Raw genomic sequence first — 21,616 nt, 5'->3', positions numbered from 1 at the left:
GTTTTTCCATGGCATCATTATTTGTATATTTGTGTGCGTGCCGACGAGCGTAGTTACAAGTTGCTTACGCCTACATGAATTTGGTTTTTGCCTCACTTGTGACAGTTCGTTTGATATGAAACTATCATTCTATGCGTTATTATTCTAAGATTAAAAGTACCAAATTCGTTTTAGCGGAATAACTCTAAAACTAAAGGGATTAAAAAAAATCCGTAGTGACAGTTGTCGATCATGCATAAATATAATTAATTATCTAATTTTTGTCCTAATAACCTGTAGCATTTCGAGGATAAATCGAAAAAATGTAAAAATTAGTAAAAATGTAAAATTTCCTGATTTTTATCCATCGAGGAAACTTTATTGTTTTATGTTTCTGATTAATGTCTACGCTTGAATATATCGTGTAGTTACTCACACGATATTTTATTTTTAACTTTAAAGTGGATATACCCCTCTAAAATCAAATCGAAGATTACGAATTTTTCCTCTGCTCCCTCTTAAATAAATGGTGGGACCTTAGACAATTTTTTTTCCATCCTCTAAGGGTTGACGGAGTCTAATGATTCTATCCTTTATTAAGTCTATTCATAATTATTGTTATAACCATTACCTTCACAACGATCCCTGGATCGACAGGCACAAAACTTTAAAAAAGTTATTGCGACTATTGAAAAGACAAGTCTCTTCATTTTTTTCACAAATTTAAAATAACTGTGACTTGTACGTCTGCATAGCAAATTGTTATGGACACCACTGATAAAGTGTCTAAGGGAAATTGAAATAACTTATTATTTTCCTTGTATCCACAACTGAATATTATTCAACGATTTATCACAGTTTGTGATTCATTACGGGACTAATACTTTACTTAGCACTGTTAGTTATGCAAAACTGTCAATATTATTTACATTATTATATAAATTAATGTATTCAAGAATTAAGTGGAAGATAAAAAAACATATATCAAATTACATAAATAAATATATATAGACATATTTATGAACTATAATAGACTGTTCGAAACAACATTTTAGTACTAAATAGGTACATACTGATAATCGGCCTGTCAGTGATTTGCATAACGATGTCTGATTGTAGTTTACGACTTAACTAACTGTAACAAAAAATTAAAATAATACTTTCTTGAAGACAAAATTGTCTTCTGATAGAGCTTACTGAAACAAAAAGCTATATATTATTTTAGTAATTAGTGTTAATAATCATTTTTATCAGATATTTAAATTATTAACACTATTTTAAGAAAAAATATAATATGAGCATATTATGCTTATCATGAAGAAAAAGAACAATCAATGCATTAAAACAAAATGGTATTCTAATACAGCTTATTGAAATAAAAAGCAATATATTTTTAGTAATTAAATTACCTGAAAAGTCATGGTAGCGTAAAAGTTTGGTCTACCGCCTCTCAAGCAGAAGGTCGTGGGTTCGAATCCGGAACTAGCATCTCTGAGTTTCTCAGATTTTTGTACGAAATTTATTTTGAAAATAGGAACTCCCGCAACTGCGATCAATCTTGTAAACGCCCGGAGATTGGAATATTAGGCAGACAAAACGCGCCATAGCGGAAAGAGTCCTATTTACATTTTAGTCCATACCTATTTCTGCCGCCAAGCAGTAATAACAGCATTACTGTGTACCGGTTTTGATGGGTAAGTGTGCTGGTGAAATTACAGGCACATGGGCCTTGTCAACTTTGTCTCAGGATGACGAGCGCAGTGGCAGTACCCCTCAGACATTTATGATTTGAAGCTCTGAGTGGCAGTGCAACTGTTATGGACAGGCTTGTCGCTTACCACCAGGCCCACGACTTGTTCGTCCCGTCACTTGGTATCATATAAAAATGTACGTGTGGGTAATTTCAAGGTAAGCAATAAAACTACAAAATAAAACATAAAAATGATCGAAACATCGAGGATACATCTTTATTGCAAAAAAAAATATCGTTATCCGAGTAAATGAAAGCCATTTCGTGTGTCTTTTTAATAAAAACGTATATTTATATACAAAAATACCATCTATTTTAAACGATTAGGATAACAAGTTGCGACGAAGGTAAGAAATATACATTGAATATAACATTTCCTCAATCACGACTCATACGTCCTATGCTAGTGATATAATAATAAAATATACAAGAGTATGTAACATATATGTATATACCCTAGAGAAAACATTTTTCCGTTAGGTTTATGTTGTGCTCTATGGGGTAAATTTTGTCGTTTTAATTTTGAAGTTGTATGTTGATATATAGGCATACTATATGTTGCTATATGTTGGGTGTTTATCGAAGAAGAGCGGCTCTGGCTGTGGCTGCAGCAGCGCTGCAGTTTCCTCCGGAGATAGCGGCTCTCAAGAACTGAAAATTCATGCAAATGGTCATTAAAAATGCACTATATTAATTTTTCCATAGCTTACAACTAAGTCGATATATACAGAACACTTTTTCGAGGAGTTAATTTTCAGGTTAGTTTTCTCTGTTTAATTTCGGTGGCCATTTTTATTATTTAAGTATTCGAGCATATTATCGTGAAATATTAATAATACTTCATGATAATATTCAGAATATTTAAATAACAACAATTTTACCGAACTAAACCTAACCTGAAAAATTAATCTGAAAATTAACCGTTAACAATTCATTTTTAAGATCAAACTTAGTAGATAACACTGAAAAACTTTTACTACCGCTCCTCTATTCCTTCTGAGATCGATAAGAACAGGTTTGTACAATCAAGAGCTAGTTTTAAATTCAACTATATTCATCTTACGATAAGAGCGATCCAAAGTGTGCTATTGACTGTACTGTATTGCTGTAATTTGTATACTAAATGGGCGCAATGCAACTTTTCTAGAGGATTCCAGACCCTTTTTCGATTTGGTTCGAATCTGGCCGTATCGAAGGATTTTTTGAGTGTTCGATCTTTGTATTAATAATTATAACAAACTACTGGAGTCATTTCACTTAAAAAAATAATTGAATAACAATTCAATGAAAACTTAAATATGTTAATTTTTTATCGGTAGTTCTCATTTAGTTTTTACATTTGAGTACTAAGTAATAAATTTAAATTGCTTAGATATATAGATAATATGTAACTTTTCTACTCCGCGAACCCAGTGAAAGTGCAAAATAGAGGAGTTTTTTTCATGGAAAAAGCGGAAGAATTAAAGGCGTGGAAAAAATCAACACATGCGCAGCTATTCTCCACGATTTAACCTCACCACCATAATTTACTTCCATTTTTATCAATTTTCCTGTCTAACAACTTGGACTCCAAGTCTGCTAGTCTTCTTTAAACCACTCTTGGTTCGCGTTCAGTGGCTCTGCAGCCCCGCTGCTACTAATTTTCACACCATATTGTCGATGTTAGTAAAATGCGTTTGTTTCTACAACCGTCTATTTTAAAGTCGCCATTAGTCTCATTAGATTGTCAGTGTACTGACAATGACGGTATTCAATCACTAACGACTGATGTTACCTTACTGTAATCTCAGTACAGAATACCAAAAAAACCGGCCTCAAACTTTCGTGGAATTACATTTATTTGCCAAGTTTTATTAAAATCGGTTACCGGAAGGAGCGCAAAACCGAATTCATCCCTAGTTCGCCACTATACGGGACACAACACAGGAGATAAGAAAAATCAGTGATCACTGCTTAGAGAAAAACGCCTTCAATTGGAGCATAGCAAAATCCACCCCTTAAAATAATTGCTCTTTATAAAATTTAGGCGCTATTTATAAAAATAAGTCTTCATGCGTGAACAGCCACCGTTAGAAGTAGAATATTTTCTTTAAAATTAAATGGGACCACTACTGAGGTACCCCTTTTTCAACAAAAAAAGAATCATCAAAATCGGTTCATAAATGCCGAGTTATCGCATAACTTGCATACAAAAAAAATATACAGTCCAATTGAGAACCTCCTCCTTTTTTTGAAGTCGGTTAAAACTACCATAGAAATTACTATGCATATTTTTATTTTTATCTCGTATAATATTAGCTTTCAAAATGAAATGTTTAAAAAACTTTTTTTTTTATTTTATATTATTTTATTGTTTTTTTAAAAAATATAACTGATAATTGGCAAGCACGAAAGAAATCGAAACAAAATAATTAATAGACTACACCGTCGTCGTGACATTGAGGGTGCGTTAACTTAATTTACCTGAATTATTTCACCTAGGTGCATTAAATACACTTTTAGTAAACTTAAATCACCTGGGTGCATTAGATAAACATAAAAGAGCAGAATACCAAAAAATAGCAGTGGCTGTTGAATAAGTAACTCGATGGCTAGCCAATTTTTGCCAGAATACCAAGTATACGAAATCCTTTGTGCGCCATTGGCACGCTATCGGCACGCAACTGAGATGATTTAATATTAGCAGACTTAGATCCTTGTTTTTACCAGCTCCTACGGTTCATATTAAGTCTATGAAATAAAATAATGTGCTTCACTCACATTGGAGAGTGGCCCAACAGCATTTTGGACGATGTTGACTACTGATGGCATGGCGGCGGCCGTGGCGGCGGCTCCAACGGCGTTGCTACGTACGTTGAAGGCTTGGTAGAGGCGCTTGGCGGCACAATACTCTTCATTGAACAGTCTGGGGAATAAATAGTTACTTATTAGTTGTTCGACGCAAGTGCTTGTATTGAAACCTAAGCAAGCGAAGGAGCCTAAGATTAAAAATATAGCTAATGTATAAACGTCACCATTGCTTTTCAATCTGTACATTAATCAGCTTCTGGATGAACTCGGCAGCATGCATGTTGGTTGCTTTATTGATGATATATGCGTCAATAATATCAATTATGCTGACGACATGGTGCTGCTGGGGCCGTCTATTAATGCGCTCAGGAAATTACTCAAAGTGTGTGAGAGGTATGCAGCCAAGCATGGGCTGAAGTACAACTCAAAAAAAAGTGAACTGCTTGTTGTAAAGGCAGGTAAATGCTATCCAGATGTTGTACCATCGTTAACGCTTGGTGGCACGCCTCTTAATAGAGTTGATAGGTTTAGATATCTTGGTCACGTTATTACTGACAGCATGAAAGATGATCTAGATATTGAAAGGGAGCGCAGAGCGCTGGCTGTGAGAGGAAACATGCTGGCCCGTAGATTCACTCGTTGTACAAAAGACGTGAAAGTTATGCTTTTCAAAGCTTTTTGTCAGTCAATGTACTCGAGTAGTCTATGGGTTAGATATACACAGCGTACATACAATTCAATACGAGTACAATATAATAACATCTTCAGGATGCTGTTGGGACTGCCACGGCACTGCAGTGCATCCGGCATGTTTGCTGAAGCGCGAACAGATGACTTTTATGCCATCAGGCGTAAAAGAGTGTCATCTCTGCTAAAGCGAGTGCGTGACAGTGGCAATGGCATCCTGAGGATGTTTGCCCATCGTTTTGACTGTAAAATTTTAAAGTTTTGGGTAAATATTACAACGGGTCAAATTAAGCAATAATTGTGCATTTTCCAAATTTTAATATTTAAATTTTCTGTCAATATATTCAAAATTCAATGTAATCATACTAACATAGTTCTAAGGTTTTCTTTTGTAACTTACACTATTATCTTATGGGCTATGGCCTGAAATAAATGGTTTTATTATTATTATTATTATTATTATAAATAGCTTTTCACCTCACAATAGCGAGGAAAATGGTAGATGAAAGAAAAACAGTTAACCATAACAAATCAGTTTTAATAAACAAAATTGATTATCGTTGTCAATGTAATGTCAACAATAATAAGAATAAAATATATCTACGGATTTATATTACATAAATAATGTACGACAAATCGCGTAGTAGAACATGTTATTATGCTTTTTTTCATTTTTCAAGCCTTTCCGAGCTAAAGAGGTGAAAAAGATATTTTGTGTTTTTTTTGTATAAAACTATCCTCGATCAATATGAAGTATCATGCAAGTCATTCGAGTCTGATCTGTTTGCGACAAGCACAGCGACTGTAAGACGAACTGTAAGTTTGAATTACTTTGGACATATAATATAATACCTATATGCTCAAACTGCTTTTATAATTAAAAAGAAAATATAAATTATTTCACAGAAAATGTTCACAATTTCATATTTACCACGGAGCCCACAATAGGCAAGCCAATATATTTTACAATAGATATAAAATAAATATATACAAGGTTACTTGTAAAATACTAACTACCTAGGAGGATTATATTACTAACATCGTAAACAACAACTTTTGTTCCATGTCTTTTTACAAAACGTAATAAATTCTACAAAAATAAACTTTTAAATTTTTGTGGTACTGTATTATCTGACACTTTTTAGAGCTGTATTGTACTTACTTAACTTGTTTAGCAACGCCTCTCGGGTGATTTCTTTTGTTACCGCATAGGCTTATAACCATTTAGAATGATTTTTTTTCATTCATTTATCTTTGTACGAAAGTAAAATCTGATTAAAAGTTATCGAACAAAAGTTGTTGTTTACGATGTTTGTAATACAGTCCTGCGAGGTTGTTAGTTTTTTAAACCATAAAAATGTAAGACCAGCATTTTATGGTTTGTAATTTTGATATTGAAATGTGGAGGTTTGTAATAAGCTTTTTAGTATTAATTAGTTTACATAATAAAATAAGTGAAATAAAATCAAATAAAGTGCATTATGTGCTCTGTTACATTAATAACGGTTTAATTTGTAAATCCAGTAACTCATAATGGTAATGTTAGTACACAATATTTGGCTTTAACTCAATTTTTATTTCAAATATATTTGAACAATAATTTTAAAAGAATTCATATAAAAATAGAATATTATTTTCTAGTTGCTTGTATCCACACAAGACACTCGGCGCGGCGCCTTAAGGTAAGACGTTTTCGGTCATTCTCGGACTATAATCCATTTGTTTAGGTATTAATATATGATATGTTATATATGTCTATTCAATGAAATACACATTTATAAAATGATTTTTACTTACCTTCAATTACAAAATACAAATACTTTAGCTCCATAAGAAATTGCATGCCTATTTTTATACCTATTGATTTCTAAAGCATATTATGTTTCAATAAAAAGATGTACAAGATTGTTTACATTATGTTAAGTACTTAAACAAATGGACTATAGTCCGAGCATAACCGAAAACATCTTTCCTTAAGGCACCGCGACGTGTGTCTTGTGTTCACTACCTAATTTCCGTGGCAATTTTTATTATTTAAATATTCAAGTATATTATCGCATAATTATCCAATAATATTTCACGATACAATATTCGAATACTTAAATAATAAAAAATACTACCGAAATTAGGTAGTGAACACTAGTTCGAGAATGACCGTTTTTGTTGGTTCATGCCTGGGAGAACTGGATAGTTCCCTCGTAATTAATTTCGTGTTATTGGTACTTATTATAGTACAGGTTATTTACTAGTTCACGACCTGATAATTGGTGTGATTGTCTGGCATACCATTAGGCCATCATAATTAAATATGTCTGTTGTATAAGTGTAAGTTTGTTAAAATAAAACGGATACTGTGAGTGATATTTACCCAACGGTGTAAGGGCTGGCATTGTTCAGGATAATTTCCCAAGCATCTTCGAATCGGTAGACTCTGCCGTATCCTGGGCAGCTTCCCTCTAGACCGAACTGAAAAACATAAATAAATTCAGAGTGAGCAGGCACCGTTTAGGTGAACGTGTACACGCGTGAACGTGTTTACGTGTGAACGTGCACGAACTCTCGTTCACGTTTTCACTCGCAGGTGATCACAATAAATAATATTGGGAGGTAAGGTAGATGGAATTTTAATCAATCGCATGACTACTGTTAAGTGGTTTTATAGGGGTAAGTACAAACTCTTCGCCCAGAAGGTTTGGTAAAAAGGGTGAATACGCACTTAACGAAAAACAAAATGACAATATATATTGAAAACCAAAATAAAGTATCTCTTGATAAATGGGTAAAAGCTATAAAATGAGAAAAAGCTAATGAACTCCTCAACTCGTCCAATATTTAATAGTACACGTTCTTACTAATTTTGCGTCTATTTTAAGATTGCTTTATAATATCTAGTGACGGGACGAACAAGTCGTGCGCCTGGTGGTAAGCTACACGCCTGTCCATAACAGTTGCAGTGCCACTCAGAGCTTTAAATCGCAAAGATCTGCCACTGCGCCCTTCAACCTGAGACATAAGTTAACAAGTCCCATGTGCCTGTAATTTCACCAAAGTTCTTTAGAGTCTATGTTTGCTTTTGTTATATATTTATTAAATATTGAACTACTTATATAAGTTGAAAATGTTTATAACATGTTCGACAAAATACCTGTTTACCTTCATGCATATAAATAAATTAGTATATAAATAAATTAGCAACTGTATATATATTATATGTATCATCTATCGTACAACTTAATACAATCAATCTTCATTCAATATGAGAATTGTGAAAAGATCAAAAACAAAAGAGCATCGAATATAGAGCTAGAAAAATGATTAATGACCGGGGTGATTAATATGAGTGCATAATTGCATTGAACTAACTTGTTGATTTTTATGCAATTTCCATCTTTATTCTGGTATTCGAATTTGACATGAAATGTTGATATAAAATGCTGACTTTTGATATCAGTGTTCGCATTTAGTGAATGATCGTGGAACGTTTTGGGTCATTATCGGGGTAGTGTTTTTTGACTAATTTCCGTGGTAATTTTTATTATTTAAGTATCAAGTATATTAACATGAAAAATTAAATTCAAAATTCATCTTCGAATATTATATAATATTTCACGATGCCGTATTTTCGTTCACAGACGCATCAATGTGATCTTAAATCTAAACAAGAGAAATTCGGAAAGAAGGTCGGAATAAGAAAAAAGGTCGGAGACACGTCGGAGAAGATAATCAGTTGGCGCTTATTGATTTCATCTTATTTAGAAATTCGAAAAAGAAGCGAATCTAGGCTCAAGCCTGGGTCCATCAAACCGTCGAATGGGCCTCAAGACCCATTCGACGTTTACTTAGTATTTTAAAGGCAAAATAGTAGGTTATATTTGAAATGGTTTAACGGCTATACGAAAGATATGATGAAGATGGTATGAAGACGCATTTATGCCAATAAATGCGTTAAAAAAAATTGATTTTTTCATGACTATCTCATCTCTGGTACACACAGTTGAATTTTATTCACATTTTTATCCACGTTTCAGATCTAATAACAATTTATATATGTGACAATTACTTACAGTATTACGCACGGAGTTAGGGTTGACAGCTAGTTTAGCAATGACGTCAACGTAGCTTGCAAGACGGGAAGCGTATGCGCGGGCTGCAGCAGCTTCGCCATTGCCACTTGCGGCCGCGTTGATCACCTGCGTGGTAATAGAGGCTTAAGATGTTTCAGCAGTCCTTTCATTTTAAGGAAGCATTTGATACAGCAGTAACTATAATCATGTGATTCGGCTTACAGCAGCGGCATCACAAGAGAATCCAGTGAAACCTGTGCCAAGTGCGCCAAGGACGGAGATTGTTTGAGCGAGTGCGACGGCTTGAGTTCGTGGGTCTGGCTGGTTTGCGAGATCGTTCAAGATCTGCTGCAAGGTCAGGATGTAGATGTTTGTGTCACCACCGTCGATGAGCTCGAACGCTCGATCGGTCAGGTAACTGAAATAAAGTTTTGGTTATTTTTTATCATAAGTAAATGTTTTATAATTATAAAATACTAATAATAACACTCGAACCTATAGCCCCGCACTGGGAAGATCCAGTATCGTGAGTGCCATGAACACACACATAGATAACCACAATTTACACCCAAACTCACGAGAGAAATAAATGTAGGCCGTACAAAAATTTCTCCCGGCTCGGGAATCGAACCCGGGACCTGTGCGTGGTAGTTGGAAACCGTTCGGCCACAGAGGTAGTTAAAAGATTTGTATAAGGGAAATAAAATGATTTTTTCTTTTATTCTTATTAAATCCTATTCTATTTTGCGATACTAAACTACCCATTTAAAGGATTGTAGTTAGCTATCTAATGCTCTGCGTATTACGTAGTACACACGTGGTGTGCTTGTTCTTAAAATAATTATCCTGCATGGCAATTATGGCTGACGTATAAATGGGAGTGCATAAGGCAAATGTCCGTTATTCTAATGCTTATTAAGATTGTTTAATAATATTGAACAAGAGTAGGTATTGCGCGGTTACACCACTCACAATACAAGACTAATCACTGTCTTCACTCCGTCCATTAATAGCATTACAAGTTACGATGCAATCATTCCACCGTAATATGAATTGCAGGGAGAAACGTAGCTAAGAAAGAATTAAAGTCTATAGCACACACACCAGCACATCAAGCTATACATTGACGTATCTTGTTCCGTTGCACTGGACGTGATTTACGAACAAAAATGTGTAGTTTGATGTGAAGTTGTCCGTACTTCAGCTCGAATAAAAACGTTACCGTACTAATAATACGTTTCATTTTCCTTGGGCCCGAGCGGTAGGGAAACCGGTTTATTTCATAATAATTTTTTTTACATACGGAAGTAAAGTCATTTGAAAAATGTATATCGTATAATATACGTGTCCCATTCAGTTCAGTTGATATTTAAAAAAATATTGCTGTATGTTGAGTACCTATTGAATACAGCGGTTTTTTTTCATAAACATTCGAGGTAAGTTTGGGCTTTTTTTTCTATCGTTATAATTTTTAGGAATTATGTTTTCACACCGTATAGTAATCAGTGCATATCTTTAATTTTACTGTATATTTTTTCCAAAGTGATTCATTTAATTCACTTTCAATGTTATGCGGAATCAACCAAAGCCATTTGAGGTCGTATAGACTTTTAACTCGTGTGATTTGTTATTGGTAGTTTTTGTAGCTATCACACGTAATGTCGATGACTTTGCAGTTATCATATAGAAAAAGAGCGGCTTCCCTCGTGCATAGAGTTCGTGGCAGCGACAACAGCCTCCTGAGTATAATTGCAAACAGGGTCTAGGGTTCTTTTCATGAGCACTGCTTCCGGTAGCATATTAGTTTTAGAAAAAAATGTTATTTGTGGTACTAACTTTAAAAGTGTTTTGTTACTAACCTTTATGGATGAATATTCCGACATAAAGATATGTAGTAGTAAGTAGTTTTTTACAGATATACAAGAATTTGTTATACTGAACTGACCAAAATCCATTTTTTTCTACGGTATGATTACGATACTCACCTGGAGACTAGAGCACCATTGTCTAGGAGCGGGGCAATGTCGTTAATGTTGCTGGTTGTCACTGATACAGATGGAGCAGCTAAGGCGCTCTGCCAACAACATACAACCATGTCTTAAGACAATTGAAGCCATCTGCAGCATGCAAGCTTTTACCGTTTATCTATCTCACTCCTAGATATAGGAAAAGTATATCTATGGTCTCAGTACGCATAATTCCCATCGCTTAAAGTACATATGACTGTTTTCGACATTTATGTTTGGATTATTATACCAATGTACCTGCAAAATAGGTTTGAGTTTGAAATCGTGTAACACGAGTGTCTTGCATAAGAAGACGGTCATCTTATTAACTGCCACCCGAGATTGCTACAAATATACGTCATCTAAAATATTGTGGTTTCATTTAGAGGGTGTCTTGATCTTTGTCGATATTCAGGCTAATATGTTCACAATAGCTATTTGAAAGCAATCCCGGAATGCAAGTTTCTAAAATGTTGTGTTATTTTCGAATATTATCGATTTTTTTGGTCTTTAATTCTCAATTAGGCTCAGGCGTGTGTGTTAATTTTTGGTGTTGCAGATTATCAACGAGATTTATGTATGCGATATTCAAACAAAAGTGTACAGTTTGATGTGCTGTTGACTGTACTACTCAATAATCTTCTATAGCTATATGTTGAGTGTGTGCGTTATATTATATATAACTAAGTCATAGACCAATATATGAATTTTGATAATGAAATTATTATTCATAGGAAATGAAACTATTTTTCCGGATTTAAATAGCGTATATTATAACGTATATAGCATATATATTAAATAGCGTACATGGGACCTGTACAGGGCCCGAAACGTCGGTTTGTTTGAAAAAACAAATATACACGATTTAAATCCGGAAAAATAGTTTCATTTCCTATGTGTAACAATCGCGAAAACTTAAGAACTCGAAATTATTATTCGCTTGACTTTCGGATCTAGCTGACAGTCAGTCGTTACCATGACAAGGCCACTAAAGGACCTGAAAAGTTATTTGTTTGATAAAACAAAATACACGCGACCCAAAAAATGACGTTTCAATTTCCAATCTGTAACAAAAAAACTTACGCGACAATATATGAATATTTATTTCATTATAGATTTGTATTTTCAATTTTTTCATTGTATTGCGCGTCAAATAAAGTAATTTATATTATCATTTGTTTAAATCGAGCGTTTAAAGTTTATATTTGAGATACGTCAGAGATGATTTTATCCATGCAAACAAATAATTTATGTCAAAAAATGACAACAGTATTGAAAAAGTTTCTGTAATTAAAAACGTTTAAATGGTTACGTTACGTACGTTATTTATTTTATAATAAATTTGTTTAAGTAAATCTTAGGAAAAATGGAATTAAAGCTTCTTCTTCTTCTTATTGCACGGATGGCATGCACTATAAATTACCATTACCTGTGACTGTGGATTATCGATTACAGAGTAAACCATATTTTATTTTGTTTAGAGATATTTATGAAACGGTCTAAGGTATTGAGCGAGTCGAACTTCGGTCACACAAAGCATATGACGAATAAAGTAAGTCCCAAAGGGTGAGTGACGTAACAAGCGCTGTAAATTGGCAAGAGCTCGAACGCTGAATCCCCTCAGTGAGTTTTGAAAACCGCTTCCAGGTCGACAGTACAATTACCGAGGGACCACATTTCCATGATGTTATAGTTTTTAATAATAGATATAACATTTCTGAGTAACCCGTACCGTGATGAAATCTGTATTTCAAGCTATGTTAGGTCTCGAATCGTTCCGAATCGACATTGAGGATTATTGCTTAAATCCTCTCCTTGGAGGAGGTCACTGCCCAGCAATAGCAATAGGACGTAAGTGTTTGCATTGATTGATAAAATAAGTATACTCGATAATGCCTCGATAAAGTTATTATATGTATCTACATTTAGTTGTCGAATTTGATTGATAAACGGGAATTTTAAAATTTTATCACAAAAACGAACATGGCGAGTACCGTGACGTCACATTTTTATGTCATCGCGAGCGCCGGCGACCAATGACTGCTAAAGATTAACACAGTGCCAAACATGGCTGCAAGGTCACAACTGATTTTTAAACATTTGCACAGTAATTTTATTAATGTAAAAATTGAGCGCGACAAACGAGATGAAAAGATATTTTTTGTTTCATGGTTTTCGTGACGATGATTAAACGATAAAGATATACGCTATACGCTATATGCGCAATTTTATGTCTTTGTCCTTGTTCGTCAAAATGGGTAACAATAGTTCATTACCAAATAAGCAAACTTAGATTTATCAACTGAATTAAATATTGTCACTGCGAGGTTTATCACACATATTCTGCCATACTACGGCTACTGGGCATCAAGAAATATAATCATGCTCACCAAATTCCGTTTTGGACTTTCACAAGTTTTAGAATATTTTTTGTATGTCTAACCGGTCTTCTCACGGTACAAGATGCCAGATGGCGTAGGGTATTATTGGTGTCGGGCTAAGTCGGGTTATATCGGTTAATGTCAGATGGTGTCAGGTGGCGTCGGACGGTGTCTTGTGAGATCAGGTGGTATCAGGAGATGTCAAGTGGTATCAGGTGTGGTATTGTATGGCTTGGTGTCTGGTGGTATCCGGTGAGGTCGGGTGTTGAAAGATGATGTCAGGTGGGTCTTATGGAGATGGATATATATCGCAACACACCACAGTACTGCTCATTTTAACTTCAAAGAAGCATTACTGGGCTCCAAGTTAAAGGTTAGGGGAGACCTACGGCGACGGCTACTAGCACCCGATTACGCATTTAAGGTATCAGTAAACTTCCTTACTATCGCATTAAATAACTTTATATTGAGATCATTCCTTTCTGTTAGGTGGATCAATCGATTTGAACACCAAAATTAGAAATTAGAAATTATGAATCTAGGCCTTACGTGTAATGTCTTATTAGATTAATTTAGTCAAAGTGCAGCATAGTTCCGCAGCTGCCTGTCAGATGTTAATCCGCGGGATAAGTTCAATTTTCCGCTAGTACGTCAATTTTGGTTGTCCACTGTATAACATCACAATGTTTTACGTCAGACGAAAATGTTCAAGCCTACACTCAGCCAAAATTCGATATAGAATGTTTAATAACAATACATTGCTATACAACCAATGATGGCAGGTGTAAAGAACATATTTTGTCTATGTTCATTATTTAGACTAGCTCTGCCCACGACCTGGGGCTCAATTTGCTAATTTTCTTAAAACCACCCGTCATTGTAATTCTGTTGAGACTACACCGAGATTATATTGCAATAATTATTATATTGTATTTGTTATTCAGCAAAAAATTTAGTCGCAGTTGAATCTGATTACAGTGTCAGTGGAATGGCACTGATATCATTAATTCATTCGATTAGTAACGATCGGCGTTGCCTTTTTAAACTACTATGGAAATTTCCATGCATATCTAAATTTCAGTCTCAAATTTAGTCTTCAAATTAAATATATATAATTTAGTAGACTGCACTATTGACGTGCTATTTGAGAGCAGAATACCAAAACATTGCAATAGCAGTTGAACAGTAGCTCAATGGCATCGAGTATATAACCAGAAATAGAGACGAAATGTCATTTAATTTGTATGAAAACTATTCTGCCAAATCATTACGGCGGCAACTGCGCACCGGTTGGCCAGCCCGAATTCGGAACAATTGACGGTTGTCGTCAACTAACTTTAACTTTTGGCAGTAACTTTTAGCAGAATAACAAACGTCCTGCTTTGACACTCTATCGATATACAACTGAGATGATTTGAAATTAGTACACTTGGGGCATTGCTCGCGTAATTGGTATTTAAATGGGTAAGTAGGTAACTGGATTATAGAAATAATACTTGCCTAGACAATTAATATAAAGTTTGCAAAGCACCTATTACGTATATACGTTTGATTTACAAATAAAGTAATTAAGTTTTTATTTTTACTTATAGTTAATTGTTTTTTTTTTACAAAAGTAACGACATTTTCCCTAGACTGTTAGTTAATACAAGAGTAAAACCGATGTAAATGTAATTTAGACGTTTGAAAAATCTGTTTTTACAACCGGTCCCGTCAACATCGTCATGTTACTTTAAGAAAACTACTATGTAGATATAAAATCAAGCGCCTTTCATACGAAAATATGCAATGGCGGCCTTATACGTTATGCAAATAAAATGCGTCACTATTTGATATTGTATATAATTTTAGATTTTTTGGGATTGTCCACAAAAAAGCTCAAAATATCGAAATCGTCAATTTGTACTCAGTGGTTTACGACTGTAAAGGCTCGAAACGTTGGTTTGTTTGAAAAAAAAAACAAATATATACACGATTTAGATCCGAAAAAATAGTTTCATTTCCTAGTGGTCGAATATTCGGATGCTTTTACACCTCAAGTTTTTTTCGTTATCAAACTAAGGAAGCGGCGTTTTAAAATATAATTTTTCTTCTTTTGAATCCCGGTAGAAAGTAATGTGTTACGATTCCTATATAATTTGAATATATAAGATTTTGACTAATTTTAAACCTTAAAGGTCTGATGGTGATCAAAAATTTGACTACTTAATTGCAGTGCTATGAACAGCTAGAAGTGTTAAATTTAAACTTAAACGGTGGTACAACGGTTTCGGTAAAAAAATATTTGACACTGCTAAATTTTTTTCTCGACGGCCGAAGTTTTCACATTTTTCACTTTCAATATGTGATAAAAATTATTGAAATGATACATAAAATCACGAATAATATTTTAAATATACATTTTCATTTAATTTTATACTTAATAATTTCGTCAATCTCGAAGTCGCGGGAATTTTTCGATGCAATAGCGTATTCTATTAGCAAGCGCAAAGAATTATAGATAAATAGGCATGCGATGGTTGGATAGACAACAATTTACAACATTAAAATAGTAAATATATATATTAAAATAGTAATTTTGCGTGCTTTATTTAGCGTCGCCTTTTTATTCGTAAGCGAAAATATAACGGTATAAATTACGTAACAGGAATATTCTACTTAAATCATATCCACCCTTGTCCCATGAGACCGTCATATGCAAAGCGCGATTTCAATATCACCGCCTGCGGCTGACACCAACGTACCTACGGCGTACCTGTCGGTGTACTCGGCCCACCGTGCTTTATTTACGTGTAAATTCAACGACTCCATTCCCAATTCTTTGCTGAACGTTAACATACCCATACTGGAGATTTATGAGTTCAGCTAAACCAGTTGAACTGTTGGATATTTTCTCTACTGTTGGTTAAATAAAAAAAATAATTGCCGGTTAGAACACTATAAAAAGCCGTGGTAGCTTTTTGGTTTCATCAACCGCCTCTAAGTTTTAAGAATTTATGTGCGTAATTTAATTTGAAATGACCATGAGCTTTCCGGTGAAGTAAAATATTGTCTGGGGTAAAAAGCACGTATCTGAACTAAACCAAATTTTGCAGGAGAGAGATTTAACGTTATCACTTAGTTATTTCAATAGCTACGACTTTCATTTTTGCACACTAAGCATTAATTTTTGTTGTCTACCGACTAATAACAATAGATTTCCGTAAATCACGCTAATTTGGTTGCCACGACATTTACGCGGATTTGATTTACTCGTAATTGCGCTGTCCCCGACGATATCGCTATGAAACCTGCACGTCGAAGATGGTTTACAATCCTTGGTAAACGTGTGAAGTCCCCAACCCGACTTTTGTGGCGGAAGTTCGAGTGATATGCGTAACTGAATGTTGCCAGTTCGTTTAACTCTGATACGTACAACACTCATCGAGTATATAACCGGAAATAGAGACAAAATGTCATTTAATTTGTTTAAAAACTATTCTGCCATATACATTACTGTGACAACTGCGCTCCGATTGACCAGCCCCAATTCGCAATAATTGACGGGTGTCGTTAATTGTTTCACTTTAAATCGACCAGTTAGCTTGAGCTTTGCTATAAAGGGCGAAAATTGCAAAATTTCATGTTTAATATTTAATTACCGATGAAATCTGATTCCGTTTCTTTTGAAATTCGATGTTTTGCTGTTTTTCCCCACACCACCGAATGGAACAGCACGCTATTGTTAGATATATTATCTTTATTACAATAAATACAGAATATTTTTGAAATATACGGAGACGTACATACAGGTCAGTTGTTGGCGCTGTCTATATTTCAGTGCAAACGATAGTTGATATTTATAAGTGATGTATCACTGATGAGTTACCAGGAGTGTATGGCCCTTATTTCGTCTCTATTTCTGATAATATACTCGTTGGTAACACTTAACGACACTTGTATTGTCAGGATAATGAAATAGTACCGTTTCCATAAAAATTGTATTTTGAAATATTTAGTAAAGCGACTAAATTAGTTTGGTAAACTATTGACCTAAGAGTATTAGAAGTCCGGAGTAGTTAATTTGAATGAAAGTACGTGTTTGGAGCCTTCGTTCCATGTTCGAGCAATGATAAGACCAATTAAACGAACTAAAACGCAACACTACTCGATTTTAAGGGCTCATCATCAAGAGAGGGCGTGGCCCCAGTTAGTGGCGTCGCTCTTCTTAACTTACATGTATATAAATCGCTATAATTTGGGGCCCTAACTATCTAAATATTATTATACATCCCTAAGTTAGAGTTAGGGTCCCTATATGGCTAGTGGTAGTATTTTGTTGTTCCGAATAATGTTATTTATAAATAAATATCAAGATAAGTTATCAATGATAATTATCACTTCAAACCCTGTTGTAAAAATGGTGCGGTAATCGCGTTTATTCAGGAATGCACCGGATGTATTTATTATATTTATTAGGAAGCTATTGAAATATAATATAATACATTGGAAATAAAACTATTTCTCCGGATCTAAATCGCTATGACCATGAGATTTAAAAAGGTTCCGAAACGTTTGTTTGAAAAAACAAGTAACTATACGCGATACAATTTTTTGTATCACATCCAACTATTTCTCGTGTGAACTGACGTTATAAAACCATGCTTTCTTTAGGTACGCCAAAAGGCAAATATACTTACTAACGATTTAGGAAACAATTGGAAATTGCTCAACGCCATCTAACGGTCTAAGTGAACATGAGGACATTCCATATTCTAACACTGTTGAATATACATAAGTTTGAATAATTATAACTTTATTATAAAAAAAGTCAACCTCAAAAATTCGTGAAATTACATTTTTTTTATACGTGACAGATGAGTCGATGTAAAATGGAAAATGGAATCCAAATTTGAAGGAAGCTAGTGCAGTGTTGATATAACCACTACCCTTGCCACCTCCACACTGCACGCCTACAAGATGCCACTTCACGCTTCGTTTGAAGGACCCCATATCGCAATACGGAAGGAATACGTGCCCTGGAAGGGAGTTCTATTTCTCAACTGTGCGACACAGGAAGGTGCCACCTTTTACGTCTCGATGGATACGGCTAGTTGTAAAACGGTGACTACGAAGGCCAGCACGCCAAGCGATTTCCCAACTTTTATTGAAATAGGTTACTGGAAAGTGCACAAAACCGGATTCATTCTCTAGTTTGCCACTTTAGAGGTGAAATATTTTTTTCAAATTTAAATGGGACCAATACTGAGGTACCCTCTTTCCAACAAAAAAAGAATCATCAAAATCGGTTCACAAAAAAATTCATTCGAACCTCTTCCGTTTTATTAAGTCCGTTTTAGGAAGTGTTGCTATGTATTTCTTTTTTAATTTTTATGCGTTTTATTGCTGTGGAAAGAATGGAAACTGGTTTTCGGAATTTTTATATTATACTTTTTTCCGTTCTTATTTGTCTATTTTAATTATTTTTACTGCTCAATATGGCATTAAATAGAGGAGCTAGAACACTAAATGCTCAATGTAGAAAAAAAAATGTACATTTTAAAAATACGAATTAAAGGCAAAACATTCGGTCGAGTGTCTCACCCAGGGGCATTTTGAGCGAGAGCTTGACAACATTTTTTCTTTAGATAGCTAAGCTTATTCCATTGCGGAAGTAGCTGCCGGCAAACTATAAGGTGCAGTTCTACCTGTGATCTCCAGGGTCCCTGGGCACAAGACACTGACTGTTGTTGACGTATTTGAGCTTATCATTTAATTAATATTGCAGTTTAAAGTTTATTTTGTTTTTAACGGATTTCAGAATAAAGGAGGAGGTTGTCGGTTCGACAGTATTTTTGGTTTTTTTTTGTATATATGTTACGCGATTTGTGAACCGGTTTCGACGATTTTTTTGAGTTCCACAAACTTTTGAGATTGGTTTTTTTATATATAAAAAAGTTATTTCAAATCGTTGCCGAGGATTGAGTAAATATCTTTTTGGTCGATTTTTTTTCATTACATAACATAAGTACACAAATTATATAACACGTTTAAATAAAGCCAATTAACCAAAAAACGTTAAGCACACAAAATTAAGTCACACAAATACAAAATTAAAAAGTATCTTACCGAAGCGGCAAACAATACCAAAACGAGAGGCAGCATCGTGCTGGTCCTTATGTGACCAACTCGGTATATACTATACACAAGATAGAATATAAGGCACTTCTATTTATACATATTTCTAACAATAAACGAATTAAACCGCGATATATATCACTTGTTCAAATATTGTTCTTCATTCGAACAATTTAATTATCTGCAATTATTTCAACTATTCGATTTGTAATTTATAACAATTATAAAGTTCTTAAAACGTTGTTACTAAGGTATAAATTTCTTTGATTAAAAAGTTTATACAACCGCAAATGTGTCATTGCAGCAGGAAGGTTTTGAACAAAAACGAATAATTGATTTGTCTAAGTGTTTGTTCTGTGGCGAGCATTAAAGTAAATTGTTTTATTTCACACAATGTGAAATTAAGATATTTTCTTTTCATTAGACGTCATCTGTTATGTACATTTGCGTTGCAGGATTGTTCTAAGTGTCGGTGTAGACGGGTTTAAGTTATTTTACGTTATTTTACGTCTAAAGACCTATATAAAACAGACCGTGAAAAAGCTCATTATACGGTTCTAAGATGTCTCTTTTCTGACCTAACATGTAGAGGATTACAATCGTAGGTAACAAAACGCTTGAGTTGTGCCATTTCTTTGTCTGATTTGGTTTTATATCCTATTAGTGGACTAATATACCAGACTAATTACATTTAATTAAAAACATCGCAAATCATTTGAATAATATTGAATGGGTATATTGAATAGGTATGATGGCACTAGCATGCTCACATTACTGTTTGGGAGAAGTATTTCTATCATCTTATAACAATTACTGCGTTCCGGTTTGGAAGGGTAAGGGTGGTGAAGTTACAGGCACATGGGACTTGTCGACTTATGTTTCATGGTGACGGGTGCAAAGGCAGTCTCAGATCTTTGCGATTACATATAAAGCTCAAAGCTACTGCAACTGTTATGGACAAGCGTATCGCTTACTATCAGGCCCACGATTTACTCGTCGAGTCCCTTGGTGTCATAAAAGATGAAAAAAATCGGAAGGGGCTACGTCGGGTAAATACGGTCAGTGCGCCATCACTCTCATAAGTGCCTACCGCTGAGTGTATCACCGACAATGCAAGCGCTCTGACAAGTCTTCTATTTACAATATAATTCTGCCGTTCGTTAACTAAAAAGCGACTATGCGACGTAATATTTTTTTGAGATATCATAAAAAACCATAACCCAGTTTTAGAATATTGAAATTTGTTTAATGATATTCCAGCTATGCATCGTTCAACTTATCGAACCTTAGTTCGATAAGTTGAACACGTTAACTAATATTGACTGTTTTTATTAACCGACTTCAAAAAAGGAGGAGGTTCTCAATTCGACTGTATGTTTTTTTGTATGTATGTTACGCGATAACTCCGGTATTTGTGAACTGATTTTCATGATTCTTTTTTTGTTGGAAGAAAATCATCCACCTCTAAGGGTAGCTGTTCACGCATGAAGATTCATTTTTTATAAATAGCGCCTAAATTTTACTTAAGGAGCAATTATTTTAATGGTTGATTTTGCTATTTCTCCAATCAAGGCGTTTTTCTCTCAATATACTTTGAGTAGTGAGAACCGATTTTTATTATCTTCGGTGTCAAGTCCTGTATAGTGGCGAACTAGGTGATATTTTAATAAAACTTAGCAAATAGACGTAATTCCACTTACTTTTCAGGTCGGCTTTTTTAGTACTCTGTGCTGAGATTATTAAAAGAGAATTTAGTGCTCTATCTTTTGTTATTTAAAACGGATATTTGTGACCATTGGTCACTTAGCCGCGATTTAGTTAGTGGACGGCAGAATTCTTATA

General features: G+C 34.5%; 1 protein-coding gene across 1 annotated transcript; it reads right to left on the bottom strand.

Moving 5' to 3' along the window:
* Positions 1–2,102: 2,102 nt before the first annotated feature.
* Positions 2,103–19,837, bottom strand: LOC113238452 (fibroin light chain-like). Its single transcript, XM_026475287.1, has 7 exons — positions 19,766–19,837; positions 11,256–11,344; positions 9,493–9,688; positions 9,271–9,396; positions 7,575–7,672; positions 4,490–4,634; positions 2,103–2,380 (listed from the first exon to the last, which is right to left on the bottom strand). The coding sequence occupies exons 1-7, from the start codon at positions 19,799–19,801 to the stop codon at positions 2,306–2,308; spliced, it is 765 nt and encodes a 254-aa protein (XP_026331072.1). The 5' UTR covers positions 19,802–19,837; the 3' UTR covers positions 2,103–2,305.
* Between the last annotated feature and the right edge of the window lie 1,779 nt (positions 19,838–21,616).

The sequence above is a fragment of the Hyposmocoma kahamanoa genome, unplaced genomic scaffold (assembly GCF_003589595.1).
Source record: "Hyposmocoma kahamanoa isolate Upper Pololo Valley unplaced genomic scaffold, ASM358959v1 103, whole genome shotgun sequence".
Classification (NCBI taxonomy): domain Eukaryota; kingdom Metazoa; phylum Arthropoda; class Insecta; order Lepidoptera; family Cosmopterigidae; genus Hyposmocoma; species Hyposmocoma kahamanoa.
This window is presented reverse-complemented; position numbering and strand designations above follow the sequence as displayed.